The 27,392-nt window shown below is 51.4% G+C and overlaps 1 protein-coding gene across 4 annotated transcripts in view; it reads left to right on the forward strand.

The window, feature by feature from the left end:
- Positions 1 to 27,073, forward strand: part of Rnft2 (ring finger protein, transmembrane 2) — a 64,608-nt gene extending 37,535 nt beyond the window's left edge. For 3 of the 4 annotated variants that reach the window (XM_050159073.1, XM_050159072.1, XM_050159074.1), the window contains exons 8-11: positions 16,734 to 16,883; positions 18,088 to 18,153; positions 18,258 to 18,359; positions 24,172 to 27,073. In XM_050159073.1, coding sequence (XP_050015030.1) covers positions 16,734 to 16,883; positions 18,088 to 18,153; positions 18,258 to 18,359; positions 24,172 to 24,306 — 453 coding nt within the window. In that variant the 3' untranslated portion in view covers positions 24,307 to 27,073. The remainder of the gene's footprint in view (positions 1 to 16,733; positions 16,884 to 18,087; positions 18,154 to 18,257; positions 18,360 to 24,171) is intronic. The other variant, XM_050159075.1, reaches the window with a different exon arrangement.
- The last annotated feature ends 319 nt before the right edge of the window (positions 27,074 to 27,392 follow it).

Consider the following 27,392-nt stretch of genomic DNA (forward strand, 5'->3'; position numbering starts at 1 on the left):
CCCCCCCCCCCCCCCGCGCAGTTGATTATAGCAGTTTGCATTGCCTCCAAGGCTGCATACAAGCTGCACTTTCCCATGTCTTTCTTGCTGCTTTAGCAGGACTGTGACGTGCCTCGTCTTCAGTGTGGGCCAGGAGCCAATCCCAATGAAGGCTAAATCACTGTCTTTTGAAAAGGCTAAGGTTTAAATGTGGATCCAGAGCATGACTCCCGTCTGCCCATCTCTCCCAGCCTCCATGGCCCCTTCTTGCTGTTTCATTTTTGCCTGAGTGCAGTGGGAAGTTTTGTCTCCATGACTTTGGTGGGAATCAGTCAAGGATTATCAGACAGATAGATCTCTTTCCAGAGAAATGGAGCCACCAGGTGGTGGTGGTGGTGGCAATGCACGCCTTTAATCCCAGCAGAGGCAGGATCTCTGTGAGTTCAAGGTCAGCCTCCTCTGCAAGAGCTAGTTCCAGGACAGGATCCAAAAGCTACAGAGAAACCCTGTCTCAAAAAAACAAACAAAAGAAAGAACAGAGAAATGGAGCCAGTAGCACACTTGTGCTTTGAGAGTTTTACTGCAAGGAAGAGGCTCAGTGGTGGCATGGTGAGCATATCTGAAATCTACAGAATAGCCTGGAAGCCTGGGCAGGGGTGGCACTGTAGCCATGAGCAAAAGTCCCTCCTGCCACCAGGAAATGCCATCTCTTGCTCCTATGGCCTTTCCATGGGTTAGACAGGACGTGATAGTCGACAATCTGTCACTTCCTGGCTGAGGTGTCAATCACATCTGCTTCTCACAGTGACGTCTAGGAGAGTACTCAACAGCAGAGTGGACACTGTGGCCTTATTAGCAAAGAGGCTGCAAGGTGACAGCCTCGGGCTGAGGTGATGGCTTTCCCTAGGCAGGGAAGCGTCCAGAAGCACAAATGGGCACTCCTCATCCCAGCAGGAAAGTCTCCAGTTCAAGGCCAGCCTGGGCTTAAACAAACATGCAAAGTACTTTTATTTATTATTTTTATTCATGTGTGGGTGGGGGTTTGGGCCCCCCTGTGTGTGCATGCACACACGGCACAAATGCGAACTCAGAGGACAACCGCTGTCAGTTTTCAACTACCATCCAGCTTTTTTTGAAACAAGATCTCTCTCTCCTCAGCCAGGAACTCAGCACCTTGGCTAGGTGGGCTGGCCTTTGAGCCTTGGGGTCTGCCTGTCTCTGCCTCCCACCTCCTACTCACTGGGACTATGAGTACTTTGCCTCTACGCCTGACTTTTTCCATGGACACGAAGGAAAAGCTTTACCAACTGAGCCTTCTCCCCAGCCCAACAAACAACAGAGAACCTTTCAGAAAAAAAGTATCAGAAGGTGGTGATGTACATATTCATTTTACCTGTGGGAACTGAGGCAGGGGATTGCCATGAGTTTAAGACAAGTCTAGGTTACATAATGAGATCCTGCCTCAAAAAACTAACCATAGGAAAAAGGGCAAAAACCACAGGAAGTGCCCATTCCAATTATTGGCATTGAATTTGATGAAAAGCATCTCATTTTTGTCCTTCTGTGACTGGGAAGCACTGCTTGATGGAATCATATGATTTTTTATAAATCCCACATTCCCACAGAGAGCATGCCATCACCAAGATGTTAGGGCCTCCAGCAGACGTCTGGATTCTTTACGCTCTGGTCTTTATTATTATTCTCTAACAAGACCACGCCTCCTAATCCTTCCCAAGCAGTCCCACTAACTGGGGACCAAGCATTCAAGCATGTGTGCCCATGGAGGCCATTCTCATTCATAGCACCAGACATTCCTGGAACACCTTGTGAGCAGGTATTCTCAGATGCTCCACTTGGCAGACAGGGATCCTGACACAGAGAAGGTAACTGGCTTACTGAGGATTAGCGAGCGGTAGGTCAGACAGTTGAATCCTGTTTCTTTAGTTTCTGAACTCGGGGCTTCAACATGCTATCAAACACATACCCTTACAAGCATTACATATATACATGTACCTGTGCACATGCACATGTTCCAGCCCACACACATGCCAACTATCATAGGGCAGTGGCAGCTGCCGCCACTCTGCAAAGTGGGGACATAGTCATAGCAACCCCCCTGTTGACCCAGGCCCATACCCTCATCCTGTCCTCTCAGACTCACAGCCCGGCCCTCGGCTGCCCAGCACCCTGTCTCAAGGGCCTGCCTATCATTTTTGTTTGTTTTTGTTTTGTTTTGTTCCCCTCCCTGCCTCTTTACTCTGTCCTCTGGGAGACTCCCAAAGACTACAGTCAGCCACCAAGGAAGACAGCAAGGACGGGGCGCAATGGACACCTGGGACTTCTCACACCTCAGCTTGCACTAGTGGGTGGGGGAAGGGAGGGGTTACTTATTTATTTATTTATCTATCCCTCCTGCCCTGCTCCACACCCCTCAAGCTGTCCTTCCCCGCTGGGAAAAATGAAAAACAGCCTCAGACAACAGCAGACAAGACAGACCACATGGCCCCCGCAGTTTAATTTCCTTTAATTCATTTTATATTGAACCAAATGATACTGTTTGTTTTTAATGGCAAACACTCAGCACGGAGGAGGGGCGGCCGGAATCCTAGGGGAGAATCAGGCTCACAGCTGCTGTTGAAATCCTTCGGCCCCCAACCCCCAATTATCACACCCTACCCCATCTTCTTTGGAAATAGGCTTCCAGCTTGAATGGTGGCTGTCGAGAGGGGAGGCCTGCCTATGCCCCAACTGCGTCACCCATCCAAGGGTGGCCCCAATGGAGATTTGACTAGAGAGTCCCGGACTGGGCTACTTTCCCTGCTCTTAGTGCTCCTCCTTAGTACTGGCAAGCAGGACCCACCTGGTGCCCTGTCCCAAGGAGAGGACGGGACACCTGGAGCTGGGCACAGTCCAAGTGCACGCCTTAACTCCAGAACCTGCGGATGCATCAGTCGGCAGTCCACAGCGGCTCGGCTCCTATGCTCCTCAAAAACAAACAACAAGGGCAGGGAAAAACCTTCTACGTCCGGCCAGCTATCTGGGACCGACCTAATATTCCTTAAAAACGGCGGCGGGGCGGCGTGGGTGTGTGGACAAACACGGGATAGACGGCACGCAAAGGAAGAGACGGACACGCAGCTCCCACGTGGGTGCGTTTAATGGGGAGAGGGGAACACGATAAGGGCGGGGCGTGCAAGACACACAAGGGGGGAAGGGAGCAAGAGAGAGAAACCTCGTGGAGCCCTCGCTTTTAACTGGGGGCGCACGGTTATCTGGGAGTGATGGTCTTCACCTGGGCGCGACCAGCGCGCGCAGGTGACCCAGGGGAAGTCTGGGAGCTGTAGTTTCCAAGGAATAACACGACCCTTCTGTGGCCTGGGTGGGGCCTTCTGTGGTCCTAATTCTTCGAGACCCTCTTTTGCTGAGGTGGCCTTGACTGGTGGCTGTTCTTATAAGAGACTGCACCTCTGAAGGAGCCCCTGGCCTGGTTAGTTATGGTCTTGGTGAGGCCAAACCAAGCTGATAGACACCCCAAGAGCTCACCCCACAGACCTCCCCATGCTGCAAAGGTGGTGTTATACCTGCTTTCTTGTCCACTGACATAGACTCAGAGCCTGGAAAGGAAACTGGGTTAGCTGTGGGTCACGTGACTCGCCCCCCAGGCATGCTCTTTCTGCTATGATTGACCCTGTAGTCAGCTGGTCCTGTGATGGAGAAGGACCCTTAGCAGCAGGGGGCAGGTAGGAAAGCCTATGTTCTCAAACTGCCACCCACAAGGCCTCCCTCGTGTTACCCTGTGGCCAAGGCTGGCCTTCGACTCCTGCAGGCCTCCTGTCCCAGCCTACCAAATGCTGAGATTACGGGCGCGTGTCACCATATGAGGAATGAAATGTATTATTCTTTTAAAGCGGATGTGTGTGTAGACAAACACAGGACAGACAAAACACGCACGAAAGAAGGAGACACAGACACGTGGCTCCCACGTGGGTGCACTTTAATGGGGGGGAGGGGGACACGATAAGGGACAGGTGTGCAAGACACACAAGGGTAAGGGGCAAGAGAGAGCGAGACCTCATGGAAGCTCGCTTTTTAATGAGAAGAGCAAGGGTATCTGGGAGAAATGTCCTGCACCTGTGCGCGCCCGCGCGCGCGCGCGCGCAGATATCCGTAATCCAGGAGGAATCTGGGAGCTGTAGTTTCCAAAAGGAACAACAAAATGGATGGGGACAAAATGGAATGTGAGGCCAGAAGGGCCTACCACAGAGAGGAGCCAGCAGCCACAGCACGGGGGTGATTTTCAGGATTACAGTAGGAAGTCTCGTTGCCAGCAATGACGTCTGCTGAGCTCTCACTCCACACAGGTATCACAGTATCCAGTGACCAGGGAAGGCCGGTCATGAATCTGAACTTAGGACTGGGCTCCCGGAATCAACTGTGTGCTACCATGCCCCCCACACTGTGGGTACAGGGTGGCGACTCCCAGATGTGGCCTACTGAGAGGATCCAGATGCCCTCCAGCTGAGTGAAAGTAGCTTGTGTCCAGGGCATGGCCTCCATCCCATTTCCCCATGTACCCTCCTTCCCTGGTACAAGAAAGGGAGTCAGCGCCGAGGCTGGCCCAGGAGCCCACTGGTGTGAGCCTCCACTTTCTTGCCTGTTCACAGAGACTCTAAGGTGTAGGAAAGAGCTGGGCTCTAAGCCAGGCTTGGTGTCTCCTGCCTTCATCACTTGGGAAGCAGGGGCAGGCGAATCTCTGGAGTTCAAGGTCAATGTCTAGATAGTGAGATCCAACCTGGTCTACAGAGTGAGGTCCAGGTCAGCTAGGGCTACACAGTAAAAACTCTGCCTCCAAAGAAAGGGGAGGGAAGAAAGGAAGGGAGTTTTTTTTTATCAAGTGTTTTTTTTAATATTTATTTATTATGTATACAATATTCTGTATGTCTGCAGGCCAGAAGAGGGCACCAGACCTCATTATAGGTGGTTGTGAGCCACCATGTGGTTGCTGGGAATTGAACTCAGGACCTTTGGAAGAGCAGGCAATGCTCTTAACCACTGAGCCATCTCTCCAGCCCAGGAAGGGAGATTTTTAAAGAGAGTGCATAACGCTTTGGAAACTTCCATGCTCCCTCCTGGAGCCATCGAACTCCCTTCCTTGCCCACAGGAAATCATTCCATGCCTGCCTTTTATACATTTTCTGTCTCCATTCTTGCCAACTTATTGATCATGGGTTGAGCAAGCATGGAATATTCCCAGTTTTACCCCCAGCCAGACTTGAGTTTGGATATCAACACTGCCCAAGCCAACAATTTTTTTTGCATTCACCTCCAAAATATGCACAATATGATGGACACTAGTGTGGGTACAGGAACAGAATAAAAGGGACTTAGTTGAGGAGGCAGGGCATTAAATGTGAGATTTGAGATGACAGCTCTACTAAAACACTGGGGACGGGAGAAATGGCTCAGAGGTTAAGAGCACAGGCTGCTCTTGCAGAGGTCATGGATTTGGCTCCCAGCACCCATAAGGAGGCTGACAACCATCTGCAACTCCAGTTTCAAGGGACTTGATCCCCTCTTCAGGCTTCTGTGTGCACCAGGCATACATGTGGTACGCATACATAATGCAGACACATACACACATGGATACACAAAAACCCTGCCCTGGAGGCCTGGCTTGGGTCAGTGGGAAGGGCTTTGAGCTGTAACTACAATGATCAGGTTTCTCTGCAGAGGGGTTGGCCCCAGCCTGCGAACTGGGACAACCCGGGGGGCGCACAGCAGGTCTGAAACAACACTGAGACCTGTCGGTCACGGCGCTGAGTGACGTCATCGGTCGGCGCCGCCCCGCAGACCTTGGGCTCTCCAGACGCTGGCGAGGAGCCTGTGGTGGGGTGCTTGGGAGGCCATGATGATCTCATCCACTCGGGAGAGACTGAGCCGCCGCTGACGTCATTGCAAGCCCGTTGCCAGGCAACGCTGGCCCCACCCCAGCTTCCGTAGGCCCTGTGTTGTTCTCTCCTTCCCGCCTTCCCTTTTTCCTCCTCCTTCCTCATAAATCCTGTTTCTGCCTGTCTCGCTTTCATCTTCTCCCCGTTCCTCCTCCTCTTTTTCCTCTCCCCTTCCTCTTCCCTCTCCCCACATCTCATTATATTTCCAAGGCTCTTTTTTTCTTGTGTTCCTCACGGTTTTCCGAAGCAGCCCACAGAATTTAAGCCCTGGCTCCTCTTCCTGTCCTACTGATCCCTTTTCCTCCTTTGCTAATGGTGTTAATAAGAATAGCACCTAGGCCTCTGGTCAGCCCTGGGGATAGCATGAGGGTGCTGTTTCCCACAGCCTCTCCTGGCCCCACAGGTAGCCCTCCTCCTTTTCTGTCCCGTTTTTCTCTGCCCAATGACTTAGTTAGCCCAGTGTTTAAGTCGTCTTATCTCAGGTTTGGAATTGATCATAACCACCTTCCCGCACAGAGGGGCTGTGTCCGTACAGTTCCTGTTGGGATGGGCTAAGTTTAATTTTCCAGACAGCAGCTGGTGGCGGCCAGCACTTGGGAAACTGAGGCCGGTGATCATGAGTTTGAGGACTTTAAACGTGAGGCCAACCTGCTCAGCCACTCACTCCTAGTGACCTTTCCCGTTAGGTCTCTGACTGGGTTGTTTCTCTCATGTCTTGGGCCCAGTCTTTTCTGCCTGTTGCAGTTCCCTCTTTCCTCCGCCTTCCTCTCCAGCAGCCTTCCCAGTGCCTTCTCCCAGGGCTCAGAGGTTTGCTAGGTACCCCCTCTCTTGGAGAAGTCGGGGTGGGTGCCTCTGCTCCTGGCTCTGCCCGTCTGATGACTGCCAGGGACTGTATTCCTGAGGTCGCTGGCAGCTAAGGCCCCAGCATCCCAGCAACCTAAGAAAAGCAAGCCTTTGTTTTCAGCTCAGAAGCCTTTGTATATCAGCTTGGAAGAAAAAGCAAACAGACTGAAGCCGAGAAACCCCTCTGTCCTCAAGGCTGCAACATTGTCTGTTTACTAAAGGAGGCTTTGGGGTGCAGCCAGGCTGTGGGCTCAGGCAGTGGAGCCATCTACCTACCTTTGCTGGACCCTAGGCACACCAGGGGAACCCACTTGACTCTCTGCAGCTTTGAAAGAATTATCTGGCATGAGGCCCTTCCCACAGTGGCCATTCAGAGAAGCAGGTGGCTGAGTGTAGACTCAGCCCTCCATTCCCAGAGGGAAGCTTGACACTAACAGGACCCTAACACTTGCTACTTACTTTGGCGCCTGGGCTCTGGAAAAAAAAAAACACACACACACACACAAAATCTGTCCTTTCTCTGGGGACTAAGGCTGTCAAGACTGTTGTCTACTGGCTTCTCTTGATAGATGTGCTAGGGTCAGCATTTTCTAGGTGTGTGACTTGGAGAGCATTTGAGCAGGACCCCATAGTGCTCACCCTGCCTCCGTTATCTATTCTGTACAATGAGAACATCAGTGGTGCCTGCCCCTGGTGCAGTGTGTACAGTGGTGATCAGCACATAGCCTTGCCGGGGCCAAGACACCAAACAGGATTACAGGCAGCCACTGCTGGTAAATGCGGACGTGAATGAGGAACCACAGTGGCAGAGTCTTGAGTCCACGTTTGAGCTCCTGGATCCACCTGTACCTGAAGCTCCAGCCAGCTTGTCCCCAGGGTTTTATTTCTCAAGTTACTTTGCTAGCTTTCTGACCTTTGTGATCCCAGGAGACAGCAGTACTTAAATTAACAGTGACTAAAGACTCAGAAGGTCAGACCTAGGTTAATACCCCCAGCATACAGAGCAGGACAGTGGGGTGCAGAGAGAGAGAACAATTCACTCAGGGTACCAGAACAGTGAAGGGTGCTCCCTTGGCTCTTGGACTCAGAGTTGTACACATTTCACGTTGAGCTCATGCTGCTGGTGTCGTTGCAGGAACGCCGTTTCTTTCCCACCCTTGTCCTCCAATCGAGAAGGCATAGTGCATTTACCACAGGGCATTTTGTACTTGGCAGACTGCCCATATAGCCACAGCTGATCCTTGTTGAGTCCTTCCATGTATCTGGATGGCCCTTTCACCTCTCAGGCGCTAGCTCACTGCCTCCATCAGTCCTAAGAGGGGGGTCTCTCATTGGCCCTGTGTTACCAACGTCAGCAGCTTCCATTGTTGATATTTGCCTCAACAGGAGTGTTAGAACTCCAACCCAGGGTATAGGACCGTAAGTCCACACCTTTGCCTTGAACCTGCTCAGGTACCAGGAGTTATCCCAGGTGATTCCCATCTACACCTCAGTCCTGTTCCTTTCTTCACTGTGTCCTTTTCATGATAATTTTGTGTCCAGCTCATCAGTAGCCACTAAACCTTCAAAGGTTTCATTTCAAAGTCGTTTTTGAATGTAAGGACAGTCTGGCTGTGACTTCTGTCACTCCATTGATCACCAGGGGTGATAGGAATGAGCTGGCTGGGTGGGTGGGTGTTCCATCTCTCCCTCACCACTCCTGTGCATCCCTTGTAAAACTGTGCCCTCGATCAGCAGACGAGGACACTCTTCTCTGAACTGACGAGGACTGGTCTTTGGTCAAAGGTCTGCGAGTAGCTGTGTCTCCTGCTAGATCCTCCAAACAAGCTCTCAGTGTCATTTTCTGTAAAACGCCTTACGGGCAGAGATCCCTGTTGGTAGCATCTTCAGTGTCAGGGTTCTGAAGCCTGGGGCCATAGGAATCCGGCTAGCTGTTTTAACCACTGCATCACCCAGGCTCTCAGCCAAGCTGCAGAAAGCGACGAAGCCAGCCTGGCAGGGAACAGGTGCTCTGGGCAGGTAGGGGGAGCCAGTGCAAAGGTCCTGGGCTTCTACTGTGCCTGACTCACAGGATGCGGGCAGATGGTGCATTTTGCAGCAAATGGGGGACACTATAAGGGCTTCCGACACCTCTCAGGGTGCAGCAGGAGACCCTGATCTGAGCAGCGAGTGGCGCAGTTTTGGACCCAGGATTGGCCTTGTGTTTCGAACACTTGTTTTGGGTGCCATGTGAGGCATTTACAGCATAGAGCCATTGGGAAGCTCTGTGCAGCAGGATCTCTAAGTGAGATGAATGTTGGTCATAAGAGCCACTGGTAACAAGTGCATGGGAGGGGTTTGGTCACAGAGAGGGGACATACTTCACCAAAGGTGCCCAGCTGGGAAAGGGCAGAGTTAGGAGTTGAGTCCAGCCAATAGGAACACACAGAGACCTAAGCTTGAGTCACAGGTCCACTTCTTGGCCAGAAGTCATCTGTTTAGGTTGCTATGGCAACCAACCTGAAACTGGATGGCTTCAATGGAGGCTGATTTCTCACAATGCTAAAGGCTGCAGAACCCATGATCAAATTCCTGAATGATTCTGTTCCCAGTGAGACCCCTCATCTGGCTTTTGAGCATCCTTCTCTCTGTGTAGGACAGGATGGCCTCGAACTCACGGCAATCCCCCTGTCTCAGCCCCACGAACCTCAAGAGGATGAGGTTGAAATTACAGAGCTGAACCTAGCAACTTAAAAAAAAAGGTTTATTATTTTTATATGTGTTTGCTTGAGTGTATATGGGTACCCAGAAAAGCATGTCAGATATTCTGGAACCGGAGTGCAAGTGTTGTGAGCCTCCTTATGTGGGTGCTAGGAACCAAACCCCAGTCCTCTCTCTTAACTGCTGAGCCACCTCTCCAGCCCATGGCGCCACCCTCACATCCACATCGCCTCCCAAGGGTCTTGTGTCTCAGCGCAGCTGGCTATGTCTCCAGGTTCCATATTGGCCATTTAAACCCTCTGTGGTGCCACATAACTTGGGGGAGGGGGAGTTGCTGCTATCCTGAAGTGGGCGGACTTTTTGTTACAGTTTCCTAAGCAACAGAGTCTATTTACATAGTATTTACATTGTATCCACAGTAGAAGCCACTGCAGGCTACAGGGTGTGGCATCTATGCAGATATTCTACTGCTTTATATGAGAGACTTGAGGGTTGCAGATTTGACCAGGTTTTGTTTGGAGAATTCTGGAATCTTGCCCTGGATACTGACGAGTGGGGATTAGGGCTTTGGTGCATGAGTTTGAGGAGATGTAGTGCACTCCAGAGGCAGCCAGACACCCTTACCTGAATGCTGCTGCCACCTCCTCCTGGTCTTCCTCTTCCTGCCCCTTCTTCCTTTTTGTCCTTGGCTTGAAAGTGCAATCCTTTAACCATCTCTGTTCTGTGATGGGGCTAGGCAGACCATACGGGCTTTGTTCTTAAACCTGCTATCTCAGCTGAAGAAACAGAAGTGACTAGCCCAGGGTCCACACAGCCTGTTCTCTTGCTCCCTCCCCTAGCCAGTCTCACAGACAGCAAGAGCAGGGAAGGGAAAACTGCCTCATCTTTACGGGCCTGGGCTTGGACAGTCCAGACATCTCTCTGCCTCAATTCTAACCTGCTTGCTTTCCACCCCCCCCCCCGCCCCGCCCGGCTTCCTTCTTCCCACTCTGTGATGTTGGGGATCCCTGGGACCCAGAGTTTCATATGTGAAGCCCACACTGTATCACTGAGCCCCTCGCCCCTTATTTCCTTTGAACCTCCTTTAACCTGTGCCTCTACCCAATGTGGCACCGTATGTCACACTACCAGGCCAGGGTTAGCATGAGGCTGAGCATTGGCTGCCGCCCTGGCCTGCACTCTTGCTGTGAACCTGTATTTAGACCTTTTATTCCCTTGGATCTGCATGGTATTTGTGGTGTGGTGGATCCAGATCACCTGAGCTCCTGAGAGCCGAAGGTTGAACTGTCAGGATATTTGTAGTGGACCTTATGGGAATATTTATACCACAGAAATTGACAAACACACAAATCAGGGACCGTTTACCCCCAGGGACCTGGTTTACCAGAATGCCACTGCATGCAGTTGTGAGTGTGTGTGTGTGAATGTGTGCATGTATGTATGTGTGTTGTAAATATCTGTGAGTGTCGGGGGTGTGCTAGTGAACATTGTGTGTAAGTGAAGGTAGGTAGGTGTGTATGTGTGTGTATGTGTGTAAATATGTATATCTTTGTATTTAGAGGAAGGAACTGAAGCTCAGAGGAGTTGTGTTATTGTCCAAAGTCACCCAGTTTAGTGGATGGCAGACCTAACCATGGCACGTCTCCTACCTTCAGCTCTGAGTGTCCTGCCCTACCTCATAGATGAATACTCTTCATGAATATTCATTACTCCCAGGGACACGTGAATAACCAACCCTTCCTCTCTGTTCTATGTCCATTCTGATGCCTTGGATTGTGCTTCCCCTCTGTCCTCCCTGCTTCTCAGATGAACTGATCTGTTCATCTTCTTCCTCAGTATCCCAGCCTCCTCCCCAGCCCCAGGTCATCTCAGGGTCCCAGCCTCCTCCTCCTCAGCCCCAGGTTGTCTCAGGGTCCCAGCCTCCTCCTCCTCAGCCCCAGGTTGTCTCAGGGTCCCAGCCTGCTCCTCTTCAGCCCCAGGTCGTCTCAGGGTCCCAGCCTGCTCCTCAGCCCCAGGTCGTCTTAGGGTCCCAGCCTGCTCCTCCTCAGCCCCAGGTCGTCTCAGAGTCCCAGCCTGCTCCTCCTCAGCCCCAGGTCGTCTCAGGGTCCCAGCCTGCTCCTCAGCCCCAGGTCGTCTTAGGGTCCCAGCCTGCTCCTCTTCAGCCCCAGGTCGTCTCAGGGTCCCAGCCTCCTCCTCCTCAGCCCCAGGTTGTCTCAGGGTCCCAGCCTGCTCCTCAGCCCCAGGTCGTCTCAGGGTCCCAGCCTGCTCCTCCCCAGCCCCAGGTCGTCTCAGGGTCCCAGTCCCAGCCTCCTCCTCCCCAGCCCCAGGTCGTCTCCAAGACTTTGTTGTTTCCCTGCTTTCACTGTCCCGATCATCCTGACAGCAGGAAGGCAGACTGTAGCTCCCCTGGTACCGCCCCTGTCACAATCCAAGCCCAGAACCACCCCTCTCACCATCCCACCCCTTGCCCCACAAGTCTTCTGGCAATCTCCACGTGCCTCTTTCCTGGTGACAGGAAGAAGACGTGCCCACATCCATCGCCCCTCTCATTGTTGGACGTGCCATAGAAACCCGCCTTCTGTTCGGTGGCCGTCAGAAGTAACAAGCTTGAGAAACCTGGAATTAGGAAACTGCTTAATTAGGGAGGATGCTCTCTTTGGATGTGCACAGCTCCCGGTGGCCACCCAGCCCAGCGGCTAATTGCTACTTTTAAGATGGTGCCACCAGGCACTCTCTCCCTTGGTTTCACTTTCTGTGACACAAGAGCTTGCTGATGAAGTGGATTCTTTTTCATGTTCCCACTCCACTTCGCTGTCAGCAAACTCGAAGAAGGCGCCAGGAGTAGCGAGGGTGGAACTTTCAGCCTTAGAGACCCCTGTCCCACCATGTGCAAGGATGTGCCCTGAGTTGAAGATGCAGGATGGATGCCCACGGATCTCCTCTGATGGGGTCAGAGTCCAGTGGGAGAGCAGGGGGCTGAGGTTGGGAGCTATAAAGAGAGAGAGGAGGGGGAAAGGATATAAAGGAAAGAAATGTAGGTGGATTGACACATGGGAAGGACAATAAGTGATAAAGGGGTCTGGAGAGAGGGCTCAGTGGATAAACACTTGGGACACAACACAAGCATGAGCGCCTGAGTCAGATTCCCAGCTAGTCACATAGAAGCCAGGCGGGCTTGGAGCTCATTAACCTCAGAACTTGGAGGAGGGGGACAGATGATGTCAAGGGCACACTGACTGGCTGGACAGGCTCTGGGTTCAGCAAGAGATCCTGCCTCAGTAAGGAAGAGAGGAAAGACTGTAGAAGACACACGATGTCAACCTCTGTCTTCTATATGAATCCACATGCACACACATGCAGCTATACATGTACCTCACATACACATTTTCCTAAAAAGGGAAAGGAGGATTGTGGGATGGTGGGATACATGGGAGGGAAGAGAGGGGAGTTCTCTGAGGAAAGCTGAATTCAGGAAGAAGTAGAAAAGCAGGTTACTGTTAGAAGTTGGGAGACTAGAGGTAGACATGGGACATACTCTAGCATGTGAGCAGATTGTCACCCAGACTGGATTAAGAACTGTGAGCAGGGGCTTTGGAAGCAGCTCCGTTGCTAAATGGCCTGCCATGAATGCATGAGGATTTGCATTCCTTCTCTGGCTCCACACTCAGATAAATACATTGGTCAGCGCAGTCAGTGCACCCATAATTCCAGCGTGGGCCGATGGCGACAAGAAGGTGGTGAGCCAGCATAGCAGGCGAAGCCTAGATTCAGTGAGAGAACTCGCCTCGGAAAATAAGGTGGACATGATTGAGGAAGACACCCACGCAGTTTCAGTCTCTGGCCTCCACACATGCACAAAAACCTGTGTGCACCTGCATACATATGTGCACATGTACCCATGGATGCACACACACACACATACACACACACACAGAGTAATCTGAGGCATACCTCCAGGTGTGTCTGTAAGGATGTCTCCAGAGACATGTCTGAGGGGCCTACATGATGGAGGGATGGGTGGGTGGGTGGGTGTGTGGGTGGGTGGAGGGATAGATTGATGGGTGGATGGATGGATGGGTGGGTGGGTGGGTGGATGGATGGATGGGTAGGTGGGTGGGTGGGTGGTTGAATGGACTGACAGACTGATGGGCAGACGGACGGACGGACAGACGGACGGATGGATGGATAGATTTCTTCATGAATACATAATTGTGTGGCATTATTGGGAAGTGGTAAAAGGTATGAGTGTGGCCCATCTGGGGGAAATAGGTCACTGGGTCACGTCCTAGAGGATACATCTCGCTCTGGCACCTTTTTCCTATTTACCGTCCACCATGAAGAAGCGACTCCATCACACTCTAACCACCATGGTATTGGTCCTCTCAGTAGACCTAGAAACACAAGCCAAGTGCCCATGCACTGAACCTTCTGACACCAAGATAGTTCTTATTTCTAGCTGTTTCTGCCAGGATGTTTTGGTCTAAGCAGTGAGACAAGTTACTGACAACAGTTGGGAGGTGTGAGGGGAGCATGGGACGGCTGAGTCTGGGAAACCAGGACAGTAGTGGGATTCTGCAGAGCATGGAACCTGCTGTGGGATACAGACAGGAGCCTTCCTTGTCATCCATGGCTCTGTAGCATTGCCACATGGCAGTGGTCCTCCACATTCCACAGATTGGTGTCAAGTGTCTTCCTCAGTAACTCTCTACTGTATGTAGAGATCTAGGAACTAGATTTGCCTCCAGGTGATATTTCTGGGCCATATGGAAGGAGTATTGAAGGGAAAGGAAGGCCTCTTCAGAAAACAGTGACCCACCCCCACACACACACAGGGACTCAGCCAGTCATAGGATAAAGGGGAGCAGATGACTGGATGATCATTCTTGGTCCTTATGTACATCTGCTTCAAGGGGTCGCCTCATGGATGCCTTGTGCCCGACTGCCATGATCAATGCAAAGAATTGGATACAAAGTCTCCCTTTCGGTGGGGAGATGACTTAGCTGGTAAAAGTGCTTGCTGCCAAGATTGACAGCCTGGGTTTGACCCCTGGAGCCCACAAGGTTGGGGGAGAGTACCGACTCCTGCAAGTTGTCTTCCGACCTCCACACGGCTGTGGCTCACACATGCACTCGTACACTAACTAAATGACATATGATCATTTTCTAAAGAATTCAGCCTTACACACGGCACTAGTTTACCAAATCTCTCCTAGCCTTCTCCTGCGGCGCTGTCCTTGATCTTTGTTTTGAAAAGCTCTGGGCAGTTATTCTGCAGGTTCAATTATTTAAATTCAACTATTGTTTTCTGATGGTTTTGTTGGGGACCACAGAAGTGGCACTTTCCTTCCCAGTGTGTCATATCCTAGGTTCATGGTGTTAGGGGGAGTTATTCCTGGGGGTGCTGACCTTGGTTGCTTGGTTAACCACACAGTTGCTGTTTCACAGGATGATCTGTCATAGTTGTGTGGCTGTCCACCATAGAGTGCCGGCAGTCAGACCCCACTGCGTGTGTATTTCCTTTGTGATCTTCTGTCGTTACATAGGTCGACCTGACGACACTCCGTAGCACATCTTTGTGCGGAGCCCTGTGGTTTTGTTTAGAAGGGTTGCAGCTACTGAGCTCACTCAGGTTTCTCAGTCTGTGGAGACTGAGGAAAGGCTATGTGTGTGTGACTCAGTCTTATTCAAGTGTGATTTCCTTATTATAAAGTTCTGTGAGCCGGGTCACATGATCATGCCCACATAAGTACCATCACTATCAATGAAGAACCTGCTGCTATTTTCCATAATTCTCTGGTGTCCCTTTAGAGTCCCATCCTCACCCTGGACAATCAGGGCTCTGGTTTTATCACCATAGCTTAATGTTGCCTATTCTGAGACTTTCTATAAACAAGAATTATCATGTAGAGTCTTTGTGTGTATGGTGTGGTGGTGTGGTGTGGTGTGTGTATGTATGTATGTATGTGACATCCATGTGTGTATGTGGTGGCTCCAAATTGATGTTGAATGTTTTCCTCTAACTCTCTATGTACTGAGGCAGAATTCCTCATGAAGCCTAGAACCCGCTGATCCAGCTACTCTAGTTAGCCAGCTTTCCCTGGGATCCTTTGTCCCTGATCCCCAAACTCTGGGATTATAGTGGGCTGCCTCGCCTGCCTGGCTTTAATGCAGGTGGTAGGGCTCTGAACTCCAGTCCTCATGTTTGTTTGGCAAACACTTTCTCCACTAGAGCATTTGTCCAGCCCAGTATGGAGTCTTTTATAGCCATCTTTGAAATACCATGATGCCTGTGAAATCCAGCCTTGGTGGTACATACCAGTCATCTGTTATTGTTAGTTTCAATAGCCAAGTACTCTCCTATTTTATAAATATTGTCTGAATTTGTGTTATGTGTTCAGCTATGGGTGAAACATTTGGGCAGTTTTCAGCTAGTGGGTCTTGTGACTACAGCAGCCAAGAACATTTCCTTCAAATGGGCTCATGTCCTTTTCTCCCAGGGAACCTCCTTGGAGGGGTGCCAAGGGTCCCCCATCAAGCGAGTGTTCACGTTCATTGGATTCCATGAGGGGATTCACTTCTGCCCCTCTGCTAGCTCAGGCCCTCATGAGACTTGTTCACAGCCAAAGGGAAGAAGGACCCTAACCCTGTGGCCCGGCACTGAACTGGGTCCTCTTCCTACTCGTTGTCTTTAGAGTAACTCCGCGGAGTGAAAAATGGGAATCTCCTTCTGGGGCTTGTCAGGATGAGAGTCAACCCAGAAAGAGCGAGGCCCCATGGCAAGATCCTTCACAAGATAACATCTGGCCGCTTTGGGGGCCACAGGAGGTAGAAGTGCAGAAGTGGGTGCCTGTCCTTGGCTCCCAGCCTGGCTTTTGTTGCTCCTACCCTGTGGTACCAGAGTCGGCTCTCTGTGGTAGCGTGGAGGAGGCAGCGACTGTCCTCCACCCTCCATACTATACTAGTCAGACAGTGATCACACCCGCCCCGTGTCCAAAGTGTTCTGTTTCTCCATCCCTGACACCTGATCCTGGCACTTTGATCTGGTGAACAGTGGGCAGTGGGCGGTGGACAAGGACTTCGGGCAGGAGCCATGTCTCCCTGGCCACATCCATCGGTCCCCATTAGAGCCAGCTTGAGTGCTTTCCAAAGCTGATTAATGGCCTGCCTGTGACCTGGACTGTCATTATGGCCGTGTCTGGGCCCCAGCTTTGTCCTCTGGGTCTTGGCTGCTAACACTAATTGATGCTTTTTGTGTGGCTGCAGGGTAAGTTTTATCTGGTCATCGAGGAGCTGAGCCAGCTGTTCAGGTCACTTGTTCCCATCCAGCTGTGGTACAAATACATCATGGGGGACGACTCCTCCAACAGCTACTTCCTGGGAGGGGTCCTGATCATTCTCTACAGTCTGTGCAAGGTGAGCTGGCCCAGGGCATGCTGGGACTGACTTGAGGGACTACAGAGGAGCTAGGGCAGCCACTAGCATCTTCTGGTTTTCAAATCAAAATGCATTTTATATAGCATAGAATTAGCCATCAGTCAATCTATCTCTTCCTCCTTTCTCTCATGCTGGGACCTGAACCCCTGACTTTGCTCATGGTGGGCGGGCATTCTGCCCTTCTGCCGTGTCCCTTTAAAACTCCGACACAGGCTCTCACCAAGCTCCCAAGCCATCCTTGAACTCCCAATCCTCCTGCCTCAGCCTCTGGAGAAGCCGGGAAGGATTACAAGCCTGCATCACCAGGCCTGGTGGCTGCTAACCTCATGTCAGGGGCAGTCAGTGGCATTTGCTGTACCAAGCCTTCCTTGGCAGCAGCCATTCTCCATTCCTCCCCTCCCAGAACCAGGCAGCCACTAACCCATGTCCTGTGGCTACATATGTGCTGGTGTTGGGTGTTACCTATCAGTGGGGTGTGTGTGTGTGTGTGTGTGTGTGTGTGTGTGTGCAGCAGCAGCCTTTGGGATGTGGCTTGTTTGATTTACCATATGGTTTTGAGATTAACCCACATCATAGTATCATAGCATATACCAATACTGTTTTTAATGAACTTATTTAGCTATACAGATGAGGCATACACATGCTACAGTATACATACAGAGGTCAGAGGACAACTTGCCAGAGTTGGGTTTCTCCTCCCCCTACCCCGGGTGGGTTCTAGGGTTCGACTCAGGAAGTAAAGCTGATGGCAAGTGCTCTACTGACTAAACTGTCCAACTGGTCCCTCCCTTCTCTCTTCCTTCTCTCTTTCTGTCTTTAAAGGCTCAAGGGACAGTGAATGCATTCACTCTGCTTCCTTCCAGCAGGGCCAGTCAGGCAATTTGTGCAGAATCAGCCTTGGGGCTTGATCTTGCTCACTGTGATCAGCTACCAGTGGCCGGCTCTAGTGCTGGAAAAGTGCTGTAATTGATTAGTAGTGCCTCCCTGGGCTTGGCAAGGGGAAAGACAGTTTACATGCTGTTTATTTATCTGATCAGGGTAGCAGAGGGGACTGTTGATCTGCGTCAGGACAGAAGTCAGGCAACACGGATAGAAAGGGGAAGAGGTTTCCTGAAAATGATCAGAGGCAAAGGTGGGGGCTTCCGGGCGAAGGTGCTCAGCCTTCCCTCTGCTTTGCTTTCAGTCTTTCGACATCTGTGGCCGCGTGGGTGGAGTCAGGAAAGCACTGAAGCTCCTCTGCTCCAAACAGGTGAGTGAGTCTCAGCCCACGGCAGGGTAGCCTTCCTCATAACCACAGGTGCTGCCTCTGAGGGCTCATGCTGTCTGTCTCCCCTCCCCCTCTTCCTCACACAGAATTATGGGGTCCGAGCCACGGGGCAGCAGTGCACAGAAGCGGGCGCTATCTGCGCCATCTGCCAGGCTGAGTTCCGAGACCCTATGATTCTCCTGTGCCAGGTGAGTGGCAGTGTCCACTGGGACTCCGCTCCACAAAATGCCCATCCTGGGAGCCCATCTCAGGGCTCTAGTGTGGTCTATGGGGGCAACCTGTCAAGACCAGAGGTAGCTACACCAGGGTTTGAATCCCACCCCTGCCTCTACTGGCTGGGTAGCCAAGGGCAGGCTGCGTTTCTCTCTGAGCCTTGGTGTCATTGGTAAATGTCCATCTTGGTGTGTGAAATTAGACCATTGCGAGTGCGAATTCCAGCCACAGTTCTTTAAAAGTGTCCATGCTGTGGATTTAACTCGGGACTAGCTCAGGAATCTTTGAACACAGGATCCTCCTGCCTCCGCCTCCCAGCATTGGGCTCACATGTGTTTTTGATCCTTGATGCAATGTGTGGGAGGGGGACAAATCCATCTCCCCATGACAAGTATAAAATGATCATGATACTGCCTACTGCGTATGTGTCCAACCACAGTCACAATAAGTCTAATACTGTCAGGCAGTGGTGGTGCACACCTTTAATCCTAGCACTTGGGAGGCAGAGGTAAGCAGATCTCTGAGTTTGAGGCCAGCTAGGACTGTTACACAGAGAAACCTTGTCTCAAAAAAAAAAAAAAAAAAAAGTCGAATACCGCCTGTTGCGCCAGCTCTGGCTGCATTTAAATGAGGTCATCTGTGCAGCGCTAAACCTGGATCACTGAACAACAGCAGTCGCCAGCCTTGTCTTGGTTATTATCCGCAGTTATCAGTATCTTTTGTTTCCATTGCTATGGGGGTCCCTAAGCCGTGGTGGTAAGTGCTTTGACTCCCTAATGTGCCCCTTCCCCTCTTCCTGACATTAGGGGCCAGGTGTCAATTCAGTGATTGTGAGCTGGGTCTGAGCAATGATCAGAGTTGAGAGGCGAGGCGGGAGATGCACAGAGCCTGTCTCTCCTCTGGAAGCTCTCGGCCTCCTCGGGGATGCAGACACATAGTCATAAATAACTATGAAGCAAGGCAGGCAGTGAGAAGAGCTGTGTAAGAGAGATTCATGCAGAGTCCCCAGGGACGGGGCAGAGTGACATGCCCCAGTCTGAGGAGGCTTTCTGCATAAGCCTGCTTCCAGAAGGAATGAGAAGAAAGGCAGATGGTCCCCATAACACCCTCAGAAGATGGGATAGGAGCTAGGGTCCTCTTTTAGCATTAGCAAGAAGGAATTTGTTATTGCTGCCTGAGAGACTTCATAGGATTTTGTTTCTGAGTGAAATTTTAATGTTCTGTTGTTTTGTTGTTGTTGTTTTGTTTTTTTCTTTTTGGTGAGACTGGGTCTCATGTAGCTCAGACTAATCTCATAGTCTCAAACTCACTGTGGAGCCAAGGATGACTGACCTGATCTTCTGCCTCTGCCTCTCAGATGCTGGGATTGTAGGTACACACTGCCATGCCCAGAGCTCGTGTGAGCTGCAACTAACTACTAACTGAGCTACAACCTCATCCCCCTAATGTTACTTGTTTTTAAATTGATGGTGTACCCAGGTAATGGTTTACATCTTTAATCCCAGCACTTGAGAGGCAGAGGCAAAAGAATCTCTGCCCAGAAGTTCAAGGCCAGCCTGAGCTCCAAGGCAAGCCCCCCCCCCCCCAAGACATTTAGTTTACCTGAGTCAAACTCCAGAAAGGAGACATGACAACAAAATACAATTTGTAACTGAGTTTCTATCCTGGGACAGAGGAGGATAAAACTGCCTGTTTGATCAAATTTAAATTGAGCCTCGAATCCCTCAGTAGTCACGTGTCAGTCCAGTTCTTTTTGCTTTGACAAATCCCCTTCCCAGTCATGAATAATGCGAGGGGAAACTGAGCCTGGGTGGGGACCATCATTGAACTTTTCCACGACTTTAAACTTCTTCCAGAACAAAGGGTTATGCTTTGTTTTTTTAAGAAAAAAATGTTTTGCAAAATACACCAAGATGGAGGCAGCAAGGCGGCAAGGTATCTCAGCCGGTGACGGCGCCTGCTGCACAGCCTGCCAGGCCTGAGTTCCGGCCTCGGAACCGGTGCATTCTCCTCTGACTCCCACACGTGCACCAGACACACACACAGCAAACAAACAAATGCAAAGTGTAGTGAGAGGCCATGTGCCCTCATCCTCAGCTGTCGTCCTGTGCCTGTCCTCACAAGCAACGCAGTGGCCAGTTCCTTTATTCTTGCCACGGATATTTTATAGAATTCACAGCCTTGTCCATCATAGCATGTGCACGTGTTAACATGCACACCCGTAAACATCTTTTAAAACAAACTGAACCGGCTGGGCAGTGGTGGCGCACGCCTTTAATCCCAGCGCTTGGGAAGCAGAGGCCAGCCTGGTCTACAGAGGGAGTTCCAGGACAGGCTCCATGGCTACTGAGAAACCCTGTCTCGAAAAAACAAAACTAAACAAACAAGCAGACAAACTGAACTTGTGGCATAGTTTCCCTGAGCTGTGTGTTGCTCTGCACCTTTGTAACCTGTGGTCAGCGCTTAGAGGTCCATCCTTATTCTGTGTTCCAGCTGCAAATCTGACATTCTGGGGACAGACAATCATTTGTTTAGCTATTTCCCCACTGAGGCCCCATCTCGTAGCATCTTATGTTGCTGCAAAGGTGACTGAAATAGATGGATCATGCCCACCTGAGCCATGGTTGATTAAAGGAGTTCACTCAGGTAGAGAGAGCCTCTGAAGCCCCACATGGCCTGTGATCGGGGTTCCCAGCAGGCATTCTGTCTCGGATGGTAGCGTGAATTCCTAGTGGTATAATTACTGGGGTCAGAGGGTCCTCCATTTTGGTGGATCTTGCTAAATTGCCCTCTTTGGAGCGACTGTGTGCCTGTTCTTCATATGTAGTGTAGCCAGCTTCTTGCCCCTACCCTCGCTTGCACACAGCGTCACCAGACCCCTTTATTTGCCAGACTGACAGGTGACAGTGCTGTCTCAGCTCTCTTTCATTTGCATTTCCCTAATTATGAGTGTGGCTGGGCATCTCTGCTCATGCTTTGGAGCCATCTGTATTTCCTTCTCCGTGACGAGGATTATCTGAACATGATGGCGAGGGGAAGTCATTCTCCTGGCAGCCTCTCCATGCCTCAATCTGTCTGTCTCTTCCATTCTCCTGGTACCACATCTTCCCAAAGGTGGATGAGGACTTCTTGGGAGGGGGGGAACAAGACACCATTGTCTTAGATCTAGGAGTGGCAGCCACATATAGTGGCTGACTGAGTTCACATCTCCACCTTTCTCGTCTGCTGTGTACTGGGCCCACAAGGGCAGAGGAGACCCATGCAGGTGAAAGTGCCTTTCTGTATTGAATGAACGAATGAATGAATGAATGAATGAATGAGCGAGCTCAGATGCCACTTAAGAAACGTTCCCCATTCGTTTGTCCCCGGACTAGCCATGTTCCTGGCTACTGTGGTCTCACACACTGTGGTCTTACATAGTGTGTTGTTACACACTATGCTCTTACACACCATGGTCTTAGACACTGTGGACTTTCACCACAGATCCCTTCCCAGTTGTCAGCATGATCATTTATGGAGTTAATGATAATGTAAGGTCTGTCTTCCCTTGGCCAGACTGCAAGGACCTTGAGAGTGGAAGTTATTACTGTCTTGTATTTGCAGAGACATAGTACTGACGCAGTGAGTGGGTGGATAGATGGGATGGATGGGTGGGTGGGTGGATATGGATGTGGATGAAGATGAGTGAATGGATATGAATGGTTTGGTAGGTGGGTGGATGGATGGATGAATTGATGGATGGATGGATGGATGGATGGGTGGGTGGAGAACCCACCTGTCTCCCTTTCAAAGAATTATAGGGTGAACCTCAGCATATCACTTCCTCTGCCCTCAGTGCCCCCCTTGAGGTAGTGCCCCGGAAACAGATTGTGGATATAAGGTCATTGGGCAGTGAGTGTCTACAGAGGCTACAGCTCTGTTCCTGTGCTGGTCCATGTAGCCTTTCATGTGCCATGGTGTGCTGTCCACCAAGACACAGAAACTCAGGAAACAGAGGTGCTCGGCACAAACCTGGACTTCTAAAGGATTCCTTTGCCAAAGAGCAGAGAGCTGTCAGAGAAGAAAGCACTCTCCTGATTCTTGACCCCTGTGAGCCTGGCTGAGTGTGAACATTCTTGACCCCTGTGAGCCTGGCTGAGTGTGAACATTCTTGACCCCTGTGAGCCTGGCTAGTGTGAACATTCTTGACCCCTGTGAGCCTGGCTGAGTGTGAACATTCTTGACCACTGTGAGCCTGGCTGAATGTATGAATAGCCAAGAAGTCAGGAAAACTATGATGCCCACTGGGGCTTAAAAATTACTTGTGCTTGATGCTTTAGAGTCTGTATCTAGCTGGGCACTAGTGGCACACGCCTTTTATTGCAGCACAGGAGGCAGAGGCAAGCAGATGTCTGTGAGTTCAAGGACAGCTTGGTCTATGTCTACAGAGTGAATTTCAGGACAGCCAGAGCTACACAGAGAAACCCTGTTTCAAAGAGAGGAGAGAGAGAGAGAGAAAGAGGGAGTGGAAGAGGAGAAGGAAGGAGAGGAGGAGGGAAAGGAGGACTGGGCCAGGCACTCACACTGGCGAAGAACAGGACTCCTCTGAAGAGTGTGATGATCTCACCGGCCACCCTCAGGTGGCCCACAGTGGTGGGTAAGAGTAGTGTGGCTGGGGAGGGGTTCAGATTCATCTTGTCCTCCATATGCCTCCTCCCTCTGCAGAGGTGGACAGAGGCAGGCTAAGGCTCGTGAACTCCTCGGCTAGGACTCTAGGCAGACCTGGTTCCTTGAATTCCTGCACTTGGCCCTGGACTCTGTCGCTTCTCCCCCAAGGAGGCAGACTCAGGGTCTTCCTCACCCTAGAGCCCCATGAGTCCCTGTCCTGACCCACATTTCTCAGACACAGCGACAGAGCTAATCAAGGCTGTGCCCTCATGGACACAGGCATCTGACATGCCATCCAGAAGCCAATGGAAAACCCCTGTGTTTGTCTGTTTGTCTGAGCCGTTTTCACATGCCTGCTGAGCGTGCTCAGACAGGGTTACTACCCCCATTTTGCAGATGAAGAAAGTGAGTTGCGAGGAAGTTGTCACTCACCCAGCTTGTGTGACCTGTGCGGGGACTTGCATGGACCAGCATGTTCTCAACCTAACAAGCAAATGGGTCTTTTACGTTTACAAAATTATCAGTTGTCTGCTGGGAATGAGCTCAGTTGGCAGAGTTCTCGCCTGGCGGGTATGAAGCGTTGGCATCAGTCTCTAGTACTGAATAAACCCGGCAAGGGGACACGCCTGTCACCGCAGCACTGAGGAGCCACAGGCAGGATGGTCAACAGTTCAAGGCCAGCTTTGGCTTTTCCAGTGAGTTCTGGTCAGTCTAGACTAGAGAAAGAGACCAAAAAGAAAATTGTCCAAGTTCTCACATGGTTCACAGGGTCCACACAGTCTGTGCCCCATCAGCCCTCTGACCTCATGTTCATTTGCTCTGTGTGCCTGTCTGCCTCAGCATCCCCTTGCCCCTCCGACCCAGCCACACATCCTGGCCTCAGGACCTTTGCATGTGCTCTTCAGGTGTGCTTCTTATCCCCAGCCAACTCCGCCCTCCCACGGAAGGTGCTGCTTTCCCAGGGGTGTTTCCCCAGGCCCCCACCTCTGCCTTCCAGTCAGAACACCAGCCACTGATACTGCTGTTTTAGATGTGTCGGGACCTATTGTCTCCCCTCCTGGAACACAAGCTCCTGGAGGGCATGGATGACCCAGTCCCCAAGCTCACGGATCACACTCATTCCTACCGCTGTGCCCACAGCACGTGTTCTGCGAGGAGTGCCTCTGTCTGTGGCTGGACCGCGAGCGCACCTGCCCGCTCTGCCGCTCAGTTGCCGTGGATACCCTGCGCTGCTGGAAGGATGGAGCCACATCTGCACACTTGCAGGTGTACTGAGCGGAACGCAAGTGTCTGGAGATGCCAGAGGGCCCAGCATTGCTGAGCCCAGCCCTGATGATTCCTGGAAAACAACCTCCAGCGCTTTCTCCTGCCTTCCACCACCTCTACCTGATGGCCCAGGGTCTCCCCACCAACACATTCCTCATCGCCCTGGTACAGTGTGTGCATTCTGCCCCACCAGATAGGGGAGCCCTCCTCACTCAGACTTAGCTTCCTGCAGGTAGGTGGTCCGTCCCCTCAATCCTCCCCTATTTAACCTGCTTCCTGCTGCTGGCACTCCATGCTACAGACCGGTATGAGCTGAAAGAGTACAGCCTCTCATGACGTGACCCAGGTCTGGGGAGAATGTTTAGCTTGCGAACACCAGGCTTCACCCACCACACGAGGAGACTGAGGTGAGAAGCTGGATGTGGTCCCCAGCTAACACAGGCTGATGAGCCTCCCGTGCAGACACCAGCAGAGCTAGCTTATCAGAAGTGCAGAGGCCGGGCTCACATCCCTCAGTAGCTAAGGATCAGTGGCCCGAGTGTCCGGCACAGCAGAGGCGGCCTGCACTGAGCACACAGGCTGGGGATGCTGCCTCCTGAGGTCAAGCAGTGGGAACTGTGGAAAGACTTGACTGTCCTGATTTCTTTTTTTCCTGGGTGTATGCTACTGGGCCTCTGTCATTTCTTCTCTCCTCATCCTCTTCTGTCACTCCCTCGCTGACAGCTCAGGCCTGTGCAGAGCTCTGGTGGACATGGCTGCCTCTTCTGGGAGCCTTCGAAGCTAACAGTTCAATCCCTGTCCTAGATGTCTCATGGCTCAGGAACAATCAATTCATTTTCCCCTCCCTCTCTCTAGTGAGGTAATTAGCTCAGAGAAACAACAGCCCTTCCAGAGCCTCTAAAAAGACTGCTTTATATCTTTAACCAAATGCCAGAGAGGGGCCGCAGGGAGCACTGGGAGCAGGCTCGCAGGTGCACTTCACATGCCAGTCCCCAGGACACAGCTGCTGCTTCCGTTGGGAAACTCTGCTTGGAAACTAGGGTTGAGATAGCACAGGTGACCACGCAGAAGCCTCCGGAAGCCTACCTGCCTGCCTTCACCCTCTCTCAACTCTGTTTTCTCATTGTTGATGTCCCCACAACAGGCTGGCCCCAGCCAAGTTTGAGAAAACTCTGCATGGCTAGTGGGCAGATTAGCATTCATGCCCTGGGGGAAATGGGGGCCTCACTGCCATCTCCCTCCCCCAGGAGGTCCAGGGCTCATGCCTCTGGGTAACCCCTTGTCTGGATTTCTTCCTTTCTCTTCGGCTCTTCCCTGGTACCAGCAAGACACCCTTTCCAGGAGACCATAGCATCCTTCAAGCTCGGTTACTATGGCAATGGCCATGATGTTAAACAATCCTGCTGTCTGGATGTTCTAAGAGGAAAGGGAGGATGGGCTCCTCTGTTCTCTCTAGCCCAAAGGGCACCTAGGAAGAGCGGTGGGGCTGCCTGAAGCTGGTTTTCATCAGAGATCACTTTGTCTGGAAACATCTGTCAGCATTTTGGAGGGATTGGAGCTGGGGAGACTCACAGAAGTGGAGCATGGGGTGGAGCAGAGGCAGCTATTGGGAGTGGGGCTTGGAAACCTGACCCCAAGCTCTGCATGACGATGTGACATCCCTATACCCTGTAGCCAGTGGGGTTACAAAACCTAGCATGTTGTGTTACTTACTGGGACCAAGAAAACTAGCAGGCCTGCAGGTGTAGCCCAACGAGTAATGTGCTTGCTTAGCATGCAGGAAGCCCCAAGTTCCATGCCCAGTGCCACATAAACTAGACACGGCTGTGCATGCATGTAATGCCAGACTGGGAGGTAGAGGCAGGAGGATCAGAAGTTCAGGGGCATTCCTTGGCTACAAAGCAAGTTCCAGGATAGCCTGGGCTACCTGAGATTCCATTTTGAAAGGGAGAGAAGAGGAAAGCAGTGTGGGTTACCGGCGGATGCTCCAGGGGTTTTACCACCCCCATTCTCTAACATTGTGGAAATGTAAACTGTCCCCCTGCCATATAAAGAATGCACAGGTGGGGGTGTCCCCCAGCAACAGTGAGATGATAGACAGCCTAGGATCTTACTTGTTCATTTTCCACGCTGTGAGGGGGACATCTCATCAGGGGCTTTCTCCCAGCTTAGATGACTCTGCTTCTGTCCTAGCTAGGGCAGAGTTTCCCAAACACCGGGCTATGGAGAAGTGTCCCCTGGAGAGGGGATCAGTGGAGCATCCATCAGGTTCTGTGTCTGATGCCCAGTATCTGTGAGACAGAGACTCAAATCGCACTGAGTCCTCAGAGTCTTGTTTGTGCATAAGAACCTGAGAATAACATTATAGGGAGACTGGAGAGAAGCCAGAGCAGTTAAGAGTGCAATTCCCAGCACTCACATCAAGGGGTTCACTACTGTTGACTCCAGCTCCAGGGAATTGGGGGCTCTCTTCTGACCTCTGCAGGTACCTACACATACATGAAGGGTATATGGGGGCGGGGCACATGCACACATATAATTTAAAACAAAATAAATCTTCAAGAAGTGTGTGGGAAGAAGAAAGGCCTGCTTTGGACTGAGCTTGACCGGGCCAGCATTTTCCAAAGGGAATGACATACAGGTATGGAGCATTGGGACCGTCCGTCCTGATGCTAAGGATGAAACGAGAGCAGGCCTGAGGTCTGTGGTGCTTTCCTTTGGCACATGTGGCTGTCTTCGGTGTCTTTGAGAACCTTCTGCCAATAAACCTTCTCTGTGGACGCAACTTATATTTGTCGGTCAGTCTGCCTCCTGAAGCCAGATAGATCTGTTTTGAGGTGCAGCGCCTGTGGAGACACAGCGGATGCTTCTCCCTAGAGAAGCCGAGAAAGAAATAGAAAGTGGATTGGCTGCACAGGTGCCTTTGTAGGTGGAATGCTTGCCACACAAGCATGAGGAGCTGAGTTTGGATCCCTAGAACCCATGTAAAAAGCTGGGTGTGGCAGCAAATCTGGGGGCAGAGAAGACACGGATTCCTGGGGCCGGCCAGCCTAGCTCCACATTCAGTCCAAGATGCTGCCTCCAAAAATGAAGAG

This window comes from Alexandromys fortis, unplaced genomic scaffold (genome assembly GCF_014885135.2).
Source record: "Alexandromys fortis isolate MF-2015 unplaced genomic scaffold, M_Fortis_MF-2015_v1.1 scaffold_90, whole genome shotgun sequence".
Taxonomy (NCBI): Eukaryota; Metazoa; Chordata; class Mammalia; order Rodentia; family Cricetidae; genus Alexandromys; species Alexandromys fortis.